The sequence below is a fragment of the Gymnoscopelus microlampas genome, assembly GCF_963454915.1.
Source record: "Gymnoscopelus microlampas genome assembly, chromosome: 22".
Lineage (NCBI taxonomy): Eukaryota > Metazoa > Chordata > Actinopteri > Myctophiformes > Myctophidae > Gymnoscopelus > Gymnoscopelus microlampas.
The window spans coordinates 44,990,875-45,012,362 of NC_139959.1; the positions used below are offsets into that span (position 1 = coordinate 44,990,875).

A 21,488-nucleotide genomic window follows, 5' to 3' on the forward strand; every position below is an offset into this window, starting at 1 on the left:
TATCCTTCTCCTATCACAGCAGCTCACGAATCTTGCTGCTGTGTTTGCACATTGTTGTACTTCGCCCAGCAGATATGGGAGTTTTTTGTCATTGGTCATGTTTTCAAAATCTCTGTGTGTGGTTGTAATCTGTGGGAAGTATGTGTCTCTGATGTCTTGGTACAAAGGACAGACGGTTAGGAAGTGTAGCTCGGTTTCCACTTCCTTTTGTGTGCAGTGGGTGCATAGTCTGTCTTCTCTCGGGATACAGGTCTGCCTGTGACGACCTTTCTCGATCGCAAGACTGTGCTCACTGAGTCTGTACCTAGTTAAGATTTTTCTTTGTTTTGGGTCGGTCACGGTGCTCAGGTATTCTGCCACTGCGTATTCTCTGTTTAGGGCCAGATAGCATTCTAGTTTACTCTGCTTTTGTGTTGCTTCTTTCCAATGTGTCAGGTAGTTTTCCTTTTGCTGTTTTATAATTTTGTTTGGTCCGATGGGTTTTCTATCTTGTGGCTCTGTTTGTGTTTGTGCCCGGAGTTCCATGGCCAGCTGGCTGAGGGGGCATCTCTCTAGGGTTTCGCTGTGTGTGAGTGCTTTGTTATGGAGTGCATCTAGGTCGCTTTCTTTTAGGTGGTTGTAGAACTTAAGTGCTCTCTTTTTTATTTTGATTATGAGTGGGTATCGTCCTAGTTCTGCCCTGCATGCATTATTTGGTGTTTTTCGCTGGGTACGGAGAATGGATTTGCAGAATTCTGTGTGTAGGGTCTCGGTTTGGTGTTTATCCCATTTTTCAAGGTCATGGTTTGCTAATGGTCCCCAGATCTCACAACCATAGAGGGAAATTGGTTCTATCACAGAGTCCAGTATTTTAAGCCAGGTTTTAATTGGGATGTCTATTTTGATGTTTCTTTTGATAGCATAGAATGCCCTTCTTGCCTTGTCTCTCAGGTCCTTTACAGCTTGGTTGTAGTTCCCTGTGCTGCTGATGTTTAGGCCAAGGTAGGTATAGTTTTTTGTTTGTTCTAGTGGGATCGTATTTAGGAAAAATTGATGGTTTTGGCGGCTGGATCTTTTTTGAAATATCATGATTTTAGTCTTAGTTAGGTTCACTGTCAGGGCCCATGTCTGTGAGAATTTGTGTAGGAGATCAAGTTGCTGCTGTAGTCCTTCCTTGGTTGGAGACAGCAGCAGCAGGTCATCTGCGAAAAGTAAGCATTTGATTTCTGTGTTTGCCAAGGGGATGCCTGGAGCTGTAGACTGTTCTAACGTTTTTGCTAACTCGTTGATATATATGTTGAAGAGTGTTGGACTCAGGCTGCATCCCTGTCTAACTCCTCGGCTTTGGGGGAAAAAGTCTGTGTGCTTTTCGCCTATTTTAACTGCGCATTTGTTGTTTGTGTACATTGATTTTATGATGTCATAGGTTTTCCCCCCTATGCCACTTTCCAATAGTTTGTACATCAGACCCTCATGCCAAATTGAATCGAATGCTTTTTTGAAGTCGACAAAGCAGGAGAATAATTTGCTTTTGTTTTTGTTTATTTGGTTGTCAATTAGGGTGTTTAGAGTGTAAATGTGGTCTGTTGTGCGATATTTTGGTAGAAAGCCAATTTGTGATTTGCTCGGGACATTGCTTTCTGTGAGGAAGTTTAGGATTCTGTTGTTGAGGATCATGCAGAGGATCTTTCCGAGGTTGCTGTTTACACAGATCCCACGGTAGTTATTTGGGTCATATTTGTCTCCACTTTTGTGGAGTGGCGTTATCAGCCCTTGATTCCATGTGCTGGGGAAGATCCCAGAGCTCAGCACTATATTTAGGAGTTTTAGTATGGCCATTTGGAATTTGAGGTCGGTGAATTTTATCATTTCATTTAGAATACCGTCTGCCCCACAGGCCTTCTTGGTTTTAAGTGTTTTTATTTTGTCTTGTAGTTCTTTTAGGTTGATTTGGGAATCTAGTGGATTCTGGTAGTCTTTTACGGCTGACTCTAGGTTTTGTAGTTTATCTTTTATTTGTTTTTGCTCTTTGTTTTTCTCGATTGGGCCAAAGAGGCTAGAAAAATGATTCACCCATATATCTCCATTTTGGATGGGTAGTTCGTCCTGTTTTAGTTTATTAAGTCTGTTCCAGTTTTCCCAGAAGCTGTTTGTCTGTATGGAATCTTCGATATCTTGCAGTTGGTTTCTAACATGTTGATTTCTTTTTTCTCTTACTGTGTTTTTGTATTGTTTCAGTGTTTCTCCATATTGGAGACGTGTGTTGTGGTTGTCTGGATCTCTGTGTTTTTGGTTTGATAGTTTCCTTAATTTTTTCCTGAGATTATTGCAGTCATTATCGTACCATTTGTCATTTTCAACGTTTTTTCTGGCTTTCCTGTTTGATACTTTTAAGTTTGCTAGTGAGGCTGTTAGTTCAAATATATGATTGAGGCCTTCTACTGCCCTGTTTACACTTTCACTGTTTTCTTCAAAGGTTTTTTCTAGGAAATGATCCAGTTGTGATTGGACTTGTTTTTGCCTAATAGCATTTTGGAAAGCTTCTGCGCTATGTTCATTCCATTTGTAACGTTTTCTTATAGTATGTAGTTTGTTTGGCGTTTGTTCTTTGTGTCTGTGTGTTGATCTGTTTAGATAGGCTGTGATTCTGTTGTGGTCTGACAGGGGTGTTTGCGGGCTGACTGTGAAGGCTCTGAGCGATGCTAGGTTTATGTCCGTGATAAAGTAATCTACCGAGCTGTTTCCCAGGGATGAGCTGTATGTATATCTACCGAAGGAGTCCCCTCGGAGTCTACCGTTAACAATGTACAGACCCAGTGAGCGACAGAGCTGTAGCAGTTGTGACCCATGTTTGTTTGTTGTTTTGTCGTGATTGTATCTCGGGGGACATGTTGGGGAGCTGATGTTTCCCCCTCCTGGTAGGTGTTTGTTTCCCTGTGTGTTGAGGGTGTCAGGCCCTTGTCCTGTTCTGGCATTTAGGTCCCCACAAATTACAATGTGACCGTGTGCCTGGAAACGGCTGATATCCTCTTCTAGTGTGGGGAAAAAGTCCTCTGTATAGTAAGGGGATTCAATTGGGGGGATGTAGGTGGCACACAGGTAGACATTTTTTTCGGTTGTGGTAAGTTCCTTGTTTATTTCTAGCCAGATGGAAGATGTTCCAGTTTTGACTAGCTTAATGGCGTGGACTAGTTCTGATTTGTACCATATTAGCATACCTCCAGAGTCCCTTCCCTGGGTGACTCCTGCCAGCTTTGTAGATGGTACCACAAGTTCTCTGTAGCCAGTAGGACAGCCAGTGGGGCCGTCCCCTTTGTGCCATGTCTCTTGTAGAACAATGATGTCTATGTTTGCAATCTCTTTGGCAAAGTCTGTGGTTCTGCTCTTGATGCCAAGGGCAGTCGACCTCAAACCTTGTATATTCCAGGATGATATAGTGAGTGATTTGTACTCGTAAGCCACCCGCGAGCCGTCAATCATTAACACAACAACGCACCTTCAGGGGCGAGCCGTCTTTAACACCTTAAACAATGGCCTCAACCTGGCTGCTTTGCATAACAAGAGCTAGTATCCTACCAGACACTCACAAAGTTGTCCCTATCTAGCTCTGGTCCATAGCGTTAGAAGGAGTTCTCCTTAACACTATGGTACTTTAGCTCTGGTCCATAGTGTTAGAAGGAGTTCTCCTTAACACTATGGTACTTTAGCTCTGGTCCATAGTGTTAGAAGGAGTTCTCCTTAACACTATGGTACTTTAGCTCTGGTCCATAGTGTTAGAAGGAGTTCTCCTTAACACTATGGTACTTTAGCTCTGGTCCATAGTGTTAGAAGGAGTTCTCCTTAACACTATGGTACTTTAGCTCTGGTCCATAGAGTTAGAAGGAGTTCTCCTTAACGCTATGGTACTTTAGCTCTGGTCCATAGAGTTAGAAGGAGTTCTCCTTAACGCTATGGTACTTTAGCTCTGGTCCATAGAGTTAGAAGGAGTTCTCCTTAACGCTATGGTACTTTAGCTCTGGTCCATAGCGTTAGAAGGAGTTCTCCTTAACGCTATGGTACTTTAGCTCTGGTCCATAGCGTTAGAAGGAGTTCTCCTTAAAGCTATGGTACTTTAGCTCTGGTCCATAGCGTTAGAAGGAGTTCTCCTTAACGCTATGGTACTTTAGCTCTGGTCCATAGCGTTAGAAGGAGTTCTCCTTAACGCTATGGTACTTTAGCTCTGGTCCATAGCGTTAGAAGGAGTTCTCCTTAACGCTATGGTACTTTAGCTCTGGTCCATAGCGTTAGAAGGAGTTCTCCTTAAAGCTATGGTACTTTAGCTCTGGTCCATAGCGTTAGAAGGAGTTCTCCTTAAAGCTATGGTACTTTAGCTCTGGTCCATAGCGTTAGAAGGAGTTCTCCTTAAAGCTATGGTACTTTAGCTCTGGTCCATAGCGTTAGAAGGAGTTCTCCTTAACGCAATAGTACTTTCGATTCTTTCCCCTCGCACTGCGGTAGTGCAGCCTCTCGTCTGTTGTAAAATTTAAAAATACACTTTTGGTACTCACCAAAACAAAGACGGTTTAATGGAAATGAAAGCCTATTCTACTAAGTGGGAAAACTGTGAGCCCCCACCTCACGTCTAAAATACACTTTTTGTCCAGAAAAGAAAATATTTCACCGGAAGGAAGAATCTGGTCAATAGGAAAATTCCCTTGACCAGATCTGTAGAGGGCACTGTGGAGCAACCAAAAACATTAATTCTGGTTAAATATTTTCTTTTCTAGACAAAAAGTGTATTTTAGACGTGAGGTGGGGGCTCACAGTGTTCCCATTTAGTAAAGTAGGCTTTCAACTCCATAAAACCGTCTTTGTTTTGGTGAGTAGCAAAAGGGTATTTTTTAATTTATGTTTTACTTGTTTTAAAAACCACTGTTTTGAAAGCAATGTAAGTCTTAGAAAAAAAAGTAATTCAAGTAAAGACAAGTTGACTGATTATTTTAAGTACTTATGTGTGGGTGAATCTATGTAAAGGGCTTTTATATAAAACTAAAAGGAAAATAAATAAATAAATTAATTGAAACAAAAATAAAAACAACAAATTAACAATGCAACAAATAATAAAACATATAAATACATTAATAATCACATGTTGAATACAGTATTTCAACTAGCACTGAGCTGAGTGGCTATGTGCACGTGCCTGCGCACGCAAGTGCCCGCACGCGTGCATGTGCGCGCGCACGTGACGTCATAAAATAGAGCCCCCATAGTTCAAAAATCAACAGCTCACCACTGTCTGTCTGTCTCTAAACCATATAACATAGCTGTCTGTCTCTAAACCACAAAACATAGCTGTCTGTCTCTAAACCACAAAACATAGCTGTCTGTCTCTAAACCACAAAACATAGCTGTCTGTCTCTAAACCACAAAACATAGCTGTCTGTCTCTAAACCATATAACATAGCTGTCTGTCTCTAAACCACAAAACATAGCTGTCTGTCTCTAAACCATATAACATAGCTGTCTGTCTCTAAACCACAAAACATAGCTGTCTGTCTCTAAACCACAAAACATAGCTGTCTGTCTCTAAAACATATAACATAGCTGTCTGTCTCTAAACCACAAAACATAGCTGTCTGTCTCTAAACCATATAACATAGCTGTCTGTCTCTAAACCATATAACATAGCTGTCTGTCTCTAAACCACAAAACATAGCTGGTCTCACCACTGTCTTGTACACCTTCCCTTTCATTCTTGCTGATACTTTCCTATGACACATCACACCTCACACTTTTCTCCACCCGTTCCAACCTGCTTGCATTCATTTCTTCACCTATTTTCCACACTATCCATGGCTCTGGAATGTTTACCCTAAGTACTTAAAATCCTCCACCTTCTTTACCTCTACTCCCTGTAACCTCACTTTTCCACTTTACTACAATGTATTTAAACACTGGACTATGGTCTTAAGTTAGTTTGTTCTTAGAGTGAATGTCTACAATGTATTTAAACACTGGACTATGGTCTTAAGTTAGTTTGTTCTTACAGTGAATGTCTACAATGTATTTAAACACTGGTCTATGGTCTTAAGTTAGTTTGTTCTTACAGTGAATGTCTACAATGTATTTAAACACTGGACTCTGGTATTCAATTAGTTTCTTGTGTAAATAAACATACCCTTTGATGTGTCCTATCTTTGCAGGATAGAAGGTTCCCCATTTTCCCCTGTTGCTTCTTCTAATGGTTCTGGTGACAGATGACAACAACAACAAAAGTGACATTTATACTAACTGTGTACTTGTGTTCATACAGCAGATATCCTACCCTTTAAAAATCAATATTTCACTTTCAGAAACACTTTCTATGAATGAATAGCTTAATGTTTAAACTGTGAACTGTATCCTCCAAGACAACAGGTTACACAGGAATGCAATGGTACTCCAGTGTAATAGTGACGGACATAAAATCATAGAACTACAGTATTGATTTATAATTTTGAAGGTGCTCAGACTGTGTTTACTAAAGAGCAGAGAGACATGGAGACTCCTGTTACTGAACAAACACTCAATAGCAATGATTACAATGTAACAGAGAGGTCCTCTGTTACTTAATGTATGTTTGCAAATGTATTGTAACCCTTATTGATGATGTTTGAGCACTTTAGATCTTTGCACAGTGTAATTTGCACAATCATGACCCATTTGGGTAATTGTTAACAATGCAACAAATTTTAAAACATATAAATACATTAATAATCACATGTTGAATACAGTATTTCAACTAGCACTGAGCTGAGTGGCTATGTGCACGTGCCTGCGCACGCAAGTGCCCGCACGCGTGCACGTGCGCACGCAAGTGCCCGCACACGTGCACGTGCGCACGCATGTGACGTCATAAAATAGAGCACCCATAGTTCAAAAATCAACAGCTCACCACTTCTGTCTCTAAACCATATAACATAGCTGTCTGTCTCTAAACCATATAACATAGCTGTCTGTTTCTAAACCATATAACATAGCTGTCTGTCTCTAAACCATATAACATAGCTGTCTGTCTCTAAACCACAAAACATAGCTGGTCTCACCACTGTCTTGTACACCTTCCCTTACATTCTTGCTGATACTTTCCTATCACACATCACACCTCACACTTTTCTCCACCCGTTCCAACCTGCTTGCATTCATTTCTTCACCTATTTTCCACACTATCCATGGCTCTGGAATGTTTACCCTAAGTACTTAAAATCCTCCACCTTCTTTACCTCTACTCCCTGTAACCTCACTTTTCCACTTTACTACAATGTATTTAAACACTGGACTATGGTCTTAAGTTAGTTTGTTCTTACAGTGAATGTCTACAATGTATTTAAACACTGGTCTATGGTCTTAAGTTAGTTTGTTCTTACAGTGAATGTCTACAATGTATTTAAACACTGGACTCTGGTATTCAATTAGTTTCTTGTGTAAATAAACATACCCTTTGATGTGTCCTATCTTTGCAGGATAGAAGGTTCCCCATTTTCCCCTGTTGCTTCTTCTAATGGTTCTGGTGACAGATGACAACAACAACAAAAGTGACATTTATACTAACTGTGTACTTGTGTTCATACAGCAGATATCCTACCCTTTAAAAATCAATATTTCACTTTCAGAAACACTTTCTATGAATGAATAGCTTAATGTTTAAACTGTGAACTGTATCCTCCAAGACAACAGGTTACACAGGAATGCAATGGTACTCCAGTGTAATAGTGACGGACATAAAATCATAGAACTACAGTATTGATTTATAATTTTGAAGGTGCTCAGACTGTGTTTACTAAAGAGCAGAGAGACATGGAGACTCCTGTTACTGAACAAACACTCAATAGCAATGATTACAATGTAACAGAGAGGTCCTCTGTTACTTAATGTATGTTTGCAAATGTATTGTAACCCTTATTGATGATGTTTGAGCACTTTAGATCTTTGCACAGTGTAATTTGCACAATCATGACCCATTTGGGTAATTGTTAACAATGCAACAAATTTTAAAACATATAAATACATTAATAATCACATGTTGAATACAGTATTTCAACTAGCACTGAGCTGAGTGGCTATGTGCACGTGCCTGCGCACGCAAGTGCCCGCACGCGTGCACGTGCGCACGCAAGTGCCCGCACACGTGCACGTGCGCACGCATGTGACGTCATAAAATAGAGCACCCATAGTTCAAAAATCAACAGCTCACCACTTCTGTCTCTAAACCATATAACATAGCTGTCTGTCTCTAAACCATATAACATAGCTGTCTGTTTCTAAACCATATAACATAGCTGTCTGTCTCTAAACCATATAACATAGCTGTCTGTCTCTAAACCACAAAACATAGCTGGTCTCACCACTGTCTTGTACACCTTCCCTTTCATTCTTGCTGATACTTTCCTATCACACATCACACCTCACACTTTTCTCCACCCGTTCCAACCTGCTTGCATTCATTTCTTCACCTATTTTCCACACTATCCATGGCTCTGGAATGTTTACCCTAAGTACTTAAAATCATCCACCTTCTTTACCTCTACTCCCTGTAATCTCACTTTTCCACTTTACTATAATGTATTTAAACACTGGACTATGGTCTTAAGTTAATGTGTTCTTACAGTGAATGTCTACAATGTATTTAAACACTGGACTCTGGTCTTAAGTTAGTTTGTTCTTACAGTGAATGTCTACAATGTATTTAAACACTGGACTCTGGTCTTAAGTTAGTTTGTTCTTACAGTGGATGTCTACAATGTATTTAAACACTGGACTCTGGTCTTAAGTTAGTTTGTTCTTACAGTGAATGTCTACAATGTATTTAAACACTGGACTCTGGTCTTAAGTTAGTTTGTTCTTACAGTGAATGTCTACAATGTATTTAAACACTGGACTATGGTCTTAAGTTAGTTTGTTCTTACAGTGAATGTCTACAATGTATTTAAACACTGGACTATGGTCTTAAATGAGTTTGTTCTTACAGTGAATGTCTACAATGTATTTAAACACTGGACTATGGTCTTAAGTTAGTTTGTTCTTACAGTGAATGTCTACAATGTATTTAAACACTGGACTATGGTCTTAAGTTAGTTTGTTCTTACAGTGAATGTCTACAATGTATTTAAACACTGGACTATGGTCTTAAATTAGTTTGTTCTTACAGTGAATGTCTACAATGTATTTAAACACTGGACTCTGGTCTTAAGTTAGTTTGTTCTTACAGTGAATGTCTACAATGTATTTAAACACTGGACTATGGTCTTAAATTAGTTTGTTCTTACAGTGAATGTCTACAATGTATTTAAACACTGGACTATGGTCTTAAGTTAGTTTGTTCTTACAGTGAATGTCTACAATGTATTTAAACACTGGACTCTGGTCTTAAATTAGTTTGTTCTTACAGTGAATGTCTACAATGTATTTAAACACTGGACTCTGGTCTTAAGTTAGTTTGTTCTTACAGTGAATGTCTACAATGTATTTAAACACTGGACTCTGGTCTTAAGTTAGTTTGTTCTTACAGTGAATGTCTACAATGTATTTAAACACTGGACTCTGGTCTTAAGTTAGTTTGTTCTTACAGTGAATGTCTACAATGTATTTAAACACTGGACTCTGGTCTTAAGTTAGTTTGTTCTTACAGTGAATGTCTACAATGTATTTAAACACTGGACTCTGGTCTTAAGTTAGTTTGTTCTTACAGTGAATGTCTACAATGTATTTAAACACTGGACTCTGGTCTTAAGTTAGTTTGTTCTTACAGTGAATGTCTACAATGAATTTAAACACTGGACTCTGGTATTCAATTAGTTTCTTGTGTAAATAAACATACCCTTTGATGTGTCCTATCTTTGCAGGATAGAAGGTTCCCCATCTTTCCTTGTTGCTTCTTCTAATGGTTCTGGTGACAGATGACAACAACAACAAAAGTGACATTTATACTAACTGTGTACTTGTGTTCATACAGCAGATATCCTACCCTTTAAAAATCAATATTTCACTTTCAGAAACACTTTCTATGAATGAATAGCTTAATGTTTAAACTGTGAACTGTATCCTCCAAGATAACAGGTTACACAGGAATGCAATGGTACTCCAGTGTAATAGTGACGGACATAAAATAATACAACTACAGTATTGATTTATAATTTTGAAGGTGCTCAGATTGTGTTTACTAAAGAGTAGAGAGACATGGAGACTCCTGTCACTGAACAAACACTCAATAGCAATGATTACAATGTAACAGAGAGGTCCTCTGTTACTTAATGTATGTTTGCAAATGTATTGTAACCCTTATTGATGATGTTTGAGCACTTTAGATCTTTGCACAGTGTAATTTGCACAATCATGACTCATTTGGGTCATTGTTTCATGTTAGGTACAGTATGAGCCAGTAGTGAAAAGGTAAAACGTGCATTTATGAATTAACAACTTAAGCCTCTGGTTCAAATAGTGAAAATAGAAGACAAGTTGTGAGCTTCACCTTTAGAAAAGGCTGAATGTGAATTAATAGCAGCATTTTTATCGTTCCCTTTTTTAATATGAATAAGAACTTTAGTATCAACTTTCTAACAACTGTTCCAGCTTAAAGGGCTGGATTGATGGCGCAGTGGTGAAATATTTAGGTACTAGAATATAATAGCTTGTAGATGTTGTGTTTTGTGTTCACTCAAAGACAACCCTGAATGAAAGTACCTGGATACTCAAGTCTCAAACCTCCCCTCAACCAATATGGACCTGTATGGCCCGTTACATAAACGGAGTTTATGGACTACAGTTAAGAACTACATGTATGTTCCATCCACCATGGGTGGCTAGAAAAACTACAATCGACTACTACATTTCCCATACACCAACATGGGTAGCGAATGAGGACTACATTTAAAGAACTACATTTTCCATCGACAATGGGTAGCTAGAAAAAACTACAGTCGAGTACTACATTTCCCAAACACCAACATGGGTAGCTGTGTGGACTACATTTAATGAGAGAGAGAGAGAGAGAGAGAGAGAGAGAGAGAATGTTCTATAAAATAAAGTATAAAACAGAGTTGCATGGATTGTACACAGAACTCACCAGTCTACATGTTGTGTAAACTCTACATCAATGGACAGCATTGACAGCAACATCTCCACACATGAGACAACCTTTAAGAGAGAGAGAGAGAGAGAGAGAGAGAGAGAGAACCTTCTATAAAATTACATATAAAACAGAGTTGCATGGATTGTCGAACACAGAACAACACTTCGTTTTGAGCTTGTAGATCAGCTATTGTTGCCAAAGAGATCTATGTTGACAGAAAAAAAAAACGTCCCATTGTTTTTAAGTGAGAATAGAGGGTTTAAGTGTGAATGACATCAATAATTATGAATGACAGATTCATGGCAGAAGAGACATTTATGACAATAAAGCACAGAGATGTTTAGTTTTTACGTTTGTATGTGAAACTGTAGAATTAATAAAAACGTATCATTTATTTGTGATAGTAATTTATTATTGTGCTATTCTTCATTATGCTCACATAAACTATTCAGATGGGGGAGGGGTCCTATCTGTGAACTGTGTAAAGTATTCTAAAGCAGGGGTCTTCAACGTTTTCAGGTCAAGGACCCCCTAGCTGAGAGAGCGATGAAGCGGGGGACCCCCTCTATATTGTATAAAGTTGTGTTTCAGATCAACTTTTGCTGCTCTTTTTTCCCTCTACACCTATAACTCTTTGCCAAAAATAGCAGATCTACAAGCTCACAACGCCTCGCGCTGCGAGGCGTTGTGAGCTTGTAGATCTGCTATTTTTGCCTAAAGTTCTTCGCTAGCCAATCACAGTCCTGAATTTGCAAAGTCAGCCAATCACATTACAGCTAGTGGTGATGACACTAGCTGTAATGTGATTGGCTGACTTTGCAAAAGTATAGATTTGCATTGACTGTGGAAGGGTTAGGGGGTTGTAGACCGCGTTGTAGACTATTGGCCAATCACGGGGCAGGATTGGTCAGTGTCCAAACCTCACCTCACAAAAATCATATCACGCAAAAGATTTGGCGGACCCCCTGTAGTAACTCTGAGGACCCCCCCCTAGGGGTCCCGGACCCCCTGTTGAAGACCCCTGTTCTAAAGTATTCTGAGCTCATGTGTCTGCCTGTTGGTTTTAGTATTATTACATCATCATCCTGTGTTTTGGACCGTTGACTCACTGGAGGAAAAAAAAACTACAAACAAAATGGCTGCCGAGATGAGCCGGGTCAACACACAGGACGCATCGTCCTATTGGTCGGTGCCGGTCACTGCCGGGTCACATGGTTCACTAATGTTGAACCTGATGAGTCACACTTTACGCTTCAGCTCCGTCAACTCAACACAACGTGAAACAAACATCGGCCAAATAATATAAGAACGAGGCAAACATTTTGAAAATAGCCGATCTACAAGCTCTAAGATCAATGGCCCCGATTCATAAAGGGATTTGCGACCACATTTTGTACGTACCGGCATTTAGGACAAATCCTACACCTGCAGTCGGATTCATAAAGGTTTTTTGGTCTGTGTTTTGTGCGTCAGGTGCGCACGTTCTCAGGTCAGCCCCGAGGCTGCCTTACCAGGGCTGAAATGTGCGTATGTCTTTAGAATGCTTTATTCTTCATGCCAAAATCAATTACAACAGTGTCAAACCTCAAATAAAATATATATGTGCCCAACATTTGTCAACACATATATATAAAAAATAAAAAATAAATGTCAAACAATGTACTGCTTGTAGCCTATGCATAATATAGACATGATGTAGATTCCACCGCTTTTTATTTATTTTCTAGGCTATGAGTCGCATTTAGAGTTGAATTATTAGGTCCCTGAGTGTGTTTGCCAGCGGGCCATCTCAGCCAAAGTGTCACGTAATAATGAAAATAGGCTTCATGCCTTAATGAAACTGCGGAGGAACTGACGCACCTCAGTGTCCGTGCCGCGGTATTAATTTGTAGGCTAATAGCCTACTGTAGGCTACTCTACTGTATATTGATCACATGAACGCCACACACAACAGCCTAATAAATGTTACCATCTGACGAGGAAACTAATAGTGATGAAAGCTGTGTCCAGAATATCCATTCCCCATTCAGACGTAGGACAGTGATATATTAATCCAAAATTAACTAATTTAATCAATAAGTAATCAATAAGCTCTGGTCCATAATCGTTCCACTTGTATGCCCTGGATTTATTTTCAACATCATCTTTTTACCTGGTAAACGTGAGCATGTTATATCCTTTCCAGGTTATTAGTCTATTATTTGCTGGCGGGGTTAAACCTTGTAAACATTACACATTACGTTCAGCTGATCCATCGTGCAATAGTGGGACTCGCTTCCAGACAGATCAGAATGATGTTCAAGTTCTCTGTCAGTGTCAAGGCATCGCGGCCGACAGCTGTAAGTTTGGACGAGAAGTTAAACTCCGGTGTTGCCAGATTTTGTGAGAGAAATAAGCAACCAGGTCTATGAAAATAAGCCCAAAAGAAGCAACTGGCCCTTAGGCCATTATAAGCACTTTAATTAAACCGTTGTGAGCTTGTAGATCTGCTATATTTAAACAAAAATCTTGTAATACAATGTGGAATATTTGGAAGATTTTTTAAACATTCTAACAACACAAATCTGCCTCCAGCTGGCACAAAACCTTTTCAGATGGGGCTTATAGGGATAAATTAGCCTACATATTAACTTGGGGGTCCATGACATAAAAATATTTGAGAACCACCGGTTAAAACAATTGAACAATTGTGAAGCAAGCCCACATAACCAACTATACTTTAGAAACAAGCCCAGAAAATGCACCCCACTTCTACCAATATTTACAAGCAACTTTACAGAAAAATAAGCGCACATTCGCTTATAATAAGCGGACATGGCAACAGCAGAGAACACGGACGGCCCGATTCTTACTTCATGTGACGCACTTAAAAGCCCACAACGCGTCACACATAGTACCGAAAAGTACTTTTACTCAATTACTGTACTTAAGTACACTTTCGAGTTATTTTGTACTTTTCCTCCACTAAATCTCAGAGGCAAATACTGTACTTTTACTCCACTACAATTATGTGAAAACTTTAGTTACTTTGTAGATTTAGATTATTATTACAAAACACACATTAACCTCTTCAGTCCTGTATACATTCTTAGGAGGAAAAAAAACAGGGCGTGGATCCTGAAAAGTTACAGTTTAGTTCAGACGCTTTGTAAACATATTTATAAATATAAATATAACTCTACCTGTCTCAGTGTAACAGCTGCTCCACATCAACATGTATAAATAAATACATCCATGACTTTACAGATAAAACACTGACTGAGAAGAACAAACATCCTCCATCTTGTCTTCTTGTTCCTCAGAGTTTACTTTAAACTATCATTTACTTTCGATTTCGTCCGTTTATTTACATCTGCAAACCAAGGCTGCTTTTCATTACAAACTGTACAGTGACATCCGGTCTTAGACCCGCCTCCCGTATCCGGCAGTTCACGCCTCACACATTACATTAGAACACTGTTTCCGTATCCGGTCTAGAGACCCAGACCGGATCAGTAACGAAGTAACAAAGCTTGCTTCCTGGCTTCTCTTCTTCGACACTCAGAAAGGACAAACGGCTCAGTGTCGCCCTCCTGTGGTTCATTGTTGCCTCCACACTCTCGCATTGTGACACTAAATGTGTTAAAAAGTGTATAGACCCCTTAACAGACGACGTCATACTGGCTGCGTGCAGCCAGTATGCGCGCAACGAAACCCATTATATCAGGTCTCGTTAGGACGCGTCTCACTAGCCAACACACACAAGAGGGGATTGGGGTGTGCTGAAACCAGTGCACCCCGAAACAGGTTGGGAATTGATTGCGTGAAACAATCACCTGTGCGTCCAGGCTCAATGTTAGTAAACAAATAATTGGTCTATAATAGCGCCCTTTGGTGGGTGGTCTACCAAGCGTTATATATTATCAATATTTAACACAACTGTCGATTGAAATAAAGAAAGTTTTACAACAAATACAGGACTTACTTTTAGTTCAAACACTTGACAAGCTAGTCGGCTAGCTAGCTGGCTAGCTGGCTAGCAGGCTAGCGGATGTAAACACAGTCACATTTTAAGATAGAGATTTCCGGTGTGTTCAGTTGAAATCGGTGACCTATTGAATTCTGTGACTGGGTACTGCGGCTGCGCCGTCGCCGAAAATAGCCAATCTACAAGCTCTCAACATCGGCTCTTTTCGGCGCGCGTCACCCTCGTACGGCTAAAATAAAAATATTAGTTTAAACTCTATGGTTTAAATATTATTCTACTGTTAATCTAATCTATAATGATGATTTAACAGAGTATAAAATATTAGTTTAAATATTATTCTACTGTTAATCTAATCTATAATGATGGTTTAACACATTATAAAATATTAGTTTAAATATTATTCTACTGTTAATCTAATCTATAATGATGATTTAACACATTATAAAATATTAGAATAAATATTATTCTACTGTTAATCTAATCTATAATGATGATTTAACACATTATAAAATATTAGTTTAAATATTATTCTACTGTTAATCTAATCTATAATGATGATTTAACAGAGTATAAAATATTAGTTTAAATATTATTCTACTGTTAATCTAATCTATAATGATGATTTAACACATTATAAAATATTAGTTTAAATATTATTCTACTGTTAACTCGCCCTTAACTTTTCCAATGCAAAGTCTATGGTAGTCTTAACTCACTACGGATGCAATACCGTGTTTGGCCACCGTTTTATCTCTATGGCAGGTCAGTGGCGCTGTTCCTCACTCTGCCAGCCAATCACAGGCTAGCTCAGTTGTGCAGGAGCAGCCATCTTGCTTTTAGCTCTTGTGCGGACAGGACCCATAGAGTTAAGACTGGCAAATATGTTTGTACTTAACGATAGAACGCAAAAGTACACTACTAAACACGTGCATGACATAGTACGTTTAGTCAGAATGCTGTGTTGGCCATGTTTGATTAAGAAAATGGTCACGGAACGTACATTTTTAAAATGGGTTCCAATTGGCTTTTCAGTTTGCATATCCGGTCTTGAGCGGACACGGAAACAGTGCTGTGTATTGTGCATGTGCCGTACCGGATACAGTAGGCGGGGGGTCTAGACCGGACTGAACTGTAAATGGACGCGTCCCCGAAAATACTGCGAGAATGTTTTTTTTTTAATCATAGAAGGGCACCAGTGCATTACTAAATAGGCTGTGACATAGTCTGTTTAGTCAGCATGCCGTTTTTGCGTTTTATTTGGGCCATCTTTATAATTAGTTACTGTTATCCTGTTAGCTCCGTCATATCATGACAGTCATGGCGCTACTTGTTCCTGTTTTTTAAGATTTCTACATTTACAACCCGTACATCTACATAAACGTTAACATTTCAAATATAAAGTGCTGAACCCATGGCCATGAATGTAATAAGTTAAAACGTCTGGGGTTAAGTACCTGTATCTTCTGTATTGTGCAATAAAAAGCATTTTAATCCGATCGGCGACCATTTTTGTATAGAGTTATAATGTATCAGAGTGCAGTACACCTTCCAGCCGATAGGGTTGCGTTGTTGAAAGCATATGAAAAAATGGCCACCGATTGGATTAAAAGGCTTTGTATTGAAAAATACGGAAGATACGGATACTTAGACCAAGGCGTTTTAACTTGTTACATCCATGGCCGTAGGGTCAGCACTTTATATTTGAACTTTGAACGATTATGTAGATGTACGGGTTGTAAATGTTAACATTTCAAAAACCAGGAACAAGTAGCGCCATGACGCTTGTGACAGACGAGCGTCATGTGAACCATGGTACAGCTGTTCAGAGTCGCACACTCCCAACCATCGTTCCTTACACACAACAAAGGTAAGTTGCTTGTTTTGGATGAATGAAAAGTTGACTGATGAATACATGTGCATGTTGTTGTCTTGTTATTTGGGGATGGATAAAATGCCCAACTTGTAACGTTTGACCCATTTAATCTCCGGTTGTTTGCAGTCATTTGTGCCATATTGTTGACTCTAAATTAAATTTAAATAAGCTGGTTAATTATTGTCGTTGGGTATTTGAACACAGATAATAATAATAATAATAATAATAATAATAATAATAATAATAATAATAATAACTAGAAAAAGTGCTCCTCGGAGCACAACTCTCCGCTGTTGGGAATGTTGGGAATGTTCTATCTGTATAAGTGTCCTATCCGTCCTGTCTGTATAAGTGTCCTATCCCTCCTGTCTGTATAAGTGTCCTATCTGTCCTGTCTGTATAAGTGTCCTATCCGTCCTGTCTATGTAAGTGTCCTATCCGTCCTGTCTGTGTAAGTGTCCTATCCGTCCTGTCTGTGTAAGTGTCCTATCCGTCCTGTCTGTGTAAGTGTCCTATCCGTCCTGTCTGTGTAAGTGTCCTATCCAATTGTTACAGTATCCGCCATTTCTCAACCATTTCGTGATTGTTCCTGTCTTACCTCACTCTTACCAGACTTGTGTTGGGAATGTTGGGAATGTTCTAATTCTTATGTTCTAACTGTCCTATCCATCCTGTCTGTATAAGTGTCCTATCCATCCTGTCTGTATAAGTGTCCGATCCGTCCTGTCTGTATAAGTGTCCTATCCGTCTGTATAAGTGTCCTATCCGTCTTGTCTGTATAAGTGTCCTATCCGTCCTGTCTATGTAAGTGTCCTATCCCTCCTGTCTGTGTAAGTGTCCTATCCCTCCTGTCTGTATAAGTGTCCTATCCGTCCTGTCTGTATACTGTAAGTGTCCTATCCGTCCTGTCTGTGTAAGTGTCATATCCCTCCTGTCTATGTAAGTGTCCTATCCGTCCTGTCTGTGTAAGTGTTCTATCCGTCCTGTCTGTATAAGTGTCCTATCCGTCCTGTCTGTATAAGTGTCCTATCCGTCCTGTCTGTATAAGTGTCCTATCCGTCCTGTCTGTGTACTGTAAGTGTCCTATCCGTCTGTGTAAGTGTCATATCCCTCCTGTCTATATAAGTGTCCTATCTGTCCTATCTGCCAATTATGTATCAGCCATGCAGCCATTTTGTGATGGTTCCCGTCTTACCTCACTTTGACAGTGGCAGAGACACTGTCAAAGTGATGCCATGTATTTATACAGTATTTCACCGTATTGTCACGTGTCACGTGAGGCTTGACCAATCGGTGTGTCATATTTAGAAAGTGAAAACAATACTCTCCTGCGGAGAGTAATAATAATAATAACACTTTATTTGTATAGCACCTTCCATGACATGAAATGCAGCTCAAAGTACTTTACAGAGCAATAATACAATTACAGAAAAAGTACAACTAATTTAACAATGAAGCAAAAAAGAAAAGTAAAAGTATAAAACAACATTAAAATAATAGCAAAAAAAGGCAGTGAATCAGGCAAAACAGTGAGGACATGATGGACAATGGTCATTGTGGTGCTTTGATTGATGTGTAAACACAGATGATCATTACATTCAAAGCTGTTGAGGCACATTGTAGTAGTGGCATGTTGCATGTTAATCAGTCACCTACATCAGTGGTTTTCAACCAGTGGTCCGGGGACCACCAGTGGTCCTTGAGGTAGTTCCAGGGGGTCCCCAGCTAAATGATAGATAGGTATTAGGAACCAAATGGACCCTTATGGATCTGTAACTCTCAGAGTTAAATTAACATTGTTTTTTTTTATAAAAATGGGGGTCCCAGAGATAGAAATGCCATTCAATGGGGGTCTGTAGCCTAATAATGCATGTTAAACTGGGGGTCCTTGAAATTAAAATGATTGAAAATCACTGCTAGAGCCGTAAAAATCGTCTCTTATTGGGGGTCCCTGGAATAACTTTTCAAGTGGGGGTCCCTGGGCTAATGTGTGTCAATTAAGGGGTCCTTGATGCAAAAAAGGTTGAAAACCACTGACCTACATTATATAAACTTCAGTTTAAATATAGGTATTACTATTACATGAAAATACGATTGCTTTTACTAGTAAATGGAGGTATTGTTTGACTACTGATTTATATGTTCTGTACACCTGTACTTGTTCTGGCCAGTGAATTTCCGTAGGTAAATTTCTCCCCTCCCCCATTGACTCACTCACTCACTCACTCACTCACTCACTCTCATTCAACAAGCCGTTCATGTTGACAATGTGAGACTGAGAGTCAGGCTCCCTGCTGGTCTGCTTGCATTGTCTTGTACATGTGATAAACATTTGCTGTGCGCCCCCCCCCCCCCCCCCCCCAGTGATGGAGAGAAATAGTCAAATCAATCATCATAATGTTTTACTACTACTACTGTTTTACTTCTATCTTTAACATTTTGTAATCTTGTATATCTTATTATTATCCACACTGTTGAGGAAGCTTTAAGTGCTCTGTGTGTCTGAGACAATTAACACAATTAAATCATTGTAGGTTTGGCCAAAATCACACTTGATTTGCCCCACCTCTCCTTCCATGCACCCCTCCCCCCTTTACATGACATATCTCACAGCTGGATGAAACATATTTACACATGCATGCTTTTTTGAACACCTTTAAACCTATAGCATTTTGGGCGAAACAATTAAAAAATGTTCATACATAAAAATACATTTAAAGTTCCCCTTTATTAAGGATATGTATGGCCTGTGTTAACAATAGTTTTTACATTGTTTATTTTCATTATTGATTCCGTCATTGTCAATCAGGGTTTCTTTGTATATTTAAGTTATTTGCAGGGATTGTCATGATCATCAATGTGTCTGCAAGACTTGGCCTTGTCTGTGGCAAAGTTTTGTTTTGTTTGTTTTTTATATAACATAACATTATAATATAGTTCTTGTTTTGATCATAAGACCAAATGACTGAGTGTCAGTCTCTGGGTTTTCTTCACAATATGTATGACACTGATTTACTATGACGCTATGGCACATTAAGAGTCCATTAGGACAGCAGTGACAACACACAGAACACATGTGCCCCCATGTACTTGGCCACGGACCCCCTGTCTAAGCACCACTAAAGTATAAAAATAATACTTTCATTAATAAATACAATCCTCCACTCTATAACAGCTAAGGATGAACATCCTCTTAAACTGTACAATATTAATGCTTTGTTTGAGTTCTTAATCCAGATCATTCCATAACTTGACCCTACAGATTGTGATACACTGACTCCCCCTAGTGGTGAGTATAAGAAGCTGCTTTAGGTTAAGCTCCCCTCTGTAGAAAAGGTTTTCACATCATGCAGGTTCGTTGGCTAGGTAACCATAGTTACAGTGGTGCAAAATACCTAAGTACATTTACTCAAGTACTGTACTTAAGTGCAATTTTGAGTTATTCTTACTTTACTGAAGTATTTCCAATGTTCAGTACTTTTACTTCTACTCCAGTACATCTCAGAGGAAAATATTGTACTTTTACTCCACTACAATTATTTGAAAACTTTAGTTACTAGTTACTTTGTAGACTTTGATTATTATTATAAAACATAAGCATGATGTGTCATAAATCATGTCCTTTGATTTAGAATGAGTCTTGTTTTTTCCCAGTATAGAAACGCTTCTTGCCAGCTTAGCTCTTCTATATGAAATATGGGGTTTCCAGCTGTGTTCTAGTATCACACCAAGAAATGTCATTTTCCTCTTTATATTCCATTATGTCCCACGTCCACGTTGTTTACTTTTTACGGCTTGATGCACAAAGTCAAGGCAAGGAAGCTTCCTTGAGTCAAGGATCCCCCAGAAATCTTGTTATATTATATTAATAATAATACATTTGAAAAAAACGTTTTTTCCCTCTTCTTTTCGCCGGGCCCCCCCAAGTGCGGGCCCTGTGCGTCCGCACCGCTCTTACTACCCTTCGTGCGGCCCTGACTATATGCACCTTAAAACTAGTTACTCACTGTGGAGAAGAGCTCACATTCCAAAGCATGTCTTATAAGGATAAGGATAATTCCTTTTAACAGGTCGTTCATGAAAGTCCTTGCCGTCTTGCTTCCAATGAGAACCTGTGAGCAATTAGGGATTAAGAGTCTTGCTCAGGGACAAATTTCATTTCATCGACACATATGCTGACCTGGCCTGGAATCGAACCTGGGGCAACCAGGGCCTCTGGCTCCCTAGGCGGGCTCACTAACCATTCAGCTATGGCCGCCCCTGATTATAATGTCTCTTTATCACAAAGTAAAGAAATAATCATAATAACTAAATAATAATGATAACAATGAAGAATAACAATTTAAGTTAAATTTACAACTTAGCTGTACATTGAGTTGATTTACTCACCACACCGTTCACATTTACACACATCAAGGGCTGAATAGAAAAGAAGGAAAGTAGAGTCTGGATAAAGAACAAATATAGGTTTTACTTGAAAATACAGAATCATTGATTACAGGAACTTTTAGAAATATCAGCAACAATTTCATTCCTAAATTGTAACATACTTTGTAGTATACTCTATAATAATCTATATA

The 21,488-nt window shown here is 39.1% G+C and overlaps 1 protein-coding gene and 1 long non-coding RNA gene across 3 annotated transcripts in view; one reads left to right on the forward strand and one right to left on the reverse strand.

Annotated features, from left to right (window-relative positions):
• The window catches only part of LOC311039184 (NACHT, LRR and PYD domains-containing protein 12-like), a 121,075-nt gene extending 106,691 nt beyond the window's left edge, over window positions 1–14,384 (reverse strand). The window contains exons 1-3 of one of the 2 annotated variants that reach the window (XM_084048853.1): window positions 14,251–14,384; window positions 11,063–11,133; window positions 9,818–9,886 (exon numbers count right to left, since the gene is read on the reverse strand). In XM_084048853.1, the coding sequence (XP_083904979.1) occupies window positions 9,818–9,859 (42 nt within the window). In that variant the 5' untranslated portion in view covers window positions 9,860–9,886; window positions 11,063–11,133; window positions 14,251–14,384. Of the gene's footprint in view, window positions 1–6,139; window positions 6,209–9,817; window positions 9,887–11,062; window positions 11,134–14,250 lie in introns of those variants that run through there. The other variant, XM_084048854.1, reaches the window with a different exon arrangement.
• LOC311039202 overlaps window positions 1–21,488 on the forward strand; it is a 765,206-nt gene that overhangs the window by 620,759 nt on the left and 122,959 nt on the right. The window lies entirely within an intron of this gene.